Here is a 755-nt window from a genome sequence, read left to right on the forward strand (position 1 = left end):
AGGAACCTGGACATTGAGCGCCCAACCTACACCAACCTTAACCGCTTGATTAGTCAGATTGTATCATCAATCACTGCATCACTTCGTTTTGATGGTGCCCTCAATGTAGACCTTACAGAATTCCAGACGAACTTGGTGCCCTACCCCCGTATCCATTTTCCCTTGGCCACCTATGCCCCGGTAATCTCTGCGGAGAAGGCCTACCATGAGCAGCTCTCGGTCTCTGAGATAACGAACGCCTGCTTTGAGCCAGCCAACCAGATGGTGAAGTGTGACCCGCGTCACGGTAAATACATGGCTTGCTGCCTCTTGTACCGTGGTGATGTAGTGCCCAAGGATGTCAATGCTGCTATTGCTGCAATCAAGACCAAACGTAGTATCCAGTTTGTGGACTGGTGCCCAACTGGTTTTAAAGTTGGCATCAACTACCAGCCTCCCACTGCAGTCCCTGGTGGTGACCTGGCCAAAGTGCAGCGCGCAGTCTGCATGTTGAGTAACACCACCGCCATTGCGGAGGCCTGGGCCCGGCTGGACCACAAGTTTGACTTGATGTATGCCAAGCGTGCCTTTGTCCACTGGTACGTGGGTGAGGGGATGGAGGAAGGAGAGTTCTCTGAAGCCCGGGAGGACATGGCAGCTCTTGAGAAGGATTATGAAGAAGTGGGATTGGACTCCTATGAGGGTGAGGAAGACGAGGGAGAAGAGTATTAAGTTCAGTGATTTTTATCGGCGTTTGTCACGGACGGACACACTTC

The 755-nt window shown here is 52.3% G+C and overlaps 1 protein-coding gene across 1 annotated transcript; it reads left to right on the top strand.

Annotated features, from left to right (window-relative positions):
- Positions 1–3: 3 nt before the first annotated feature.
- Positions 4–711, top strand: LOC117799556 (tubulin alpha chain-like; the record flags this gene model as incomplete). Its single annotated transcript, XM_034652041.1, has 1 exon — positions 4–711. A coding segment is annotated over one exon (708 nt), but the record flags the coding sequence as incomplete, so codon positions are not given.
- Between the last annotated feature and the right edge of the window lie 44 nt (positions 712–755).

The sequence above is a fragment of the Ailuropoda melanoleuca genome, unplaced genomic scaffold (genome assembly GCF_002007445.2).
Source record: "Ailuropoda melanoleuca isolate Jingjing unplaced genomic scaffold, ASM200744v2 unplaced-scaffold52523, whole genome shotgun sequence".
In the NCBI taxonomy this organism is placed as follows: domain Eukaryota; kingdom Metazoa; phylum Chordata; class Mammalia; order Carnivora; family Ursidae; genus Ailuropoda; species Ailuropoda melanoleuca.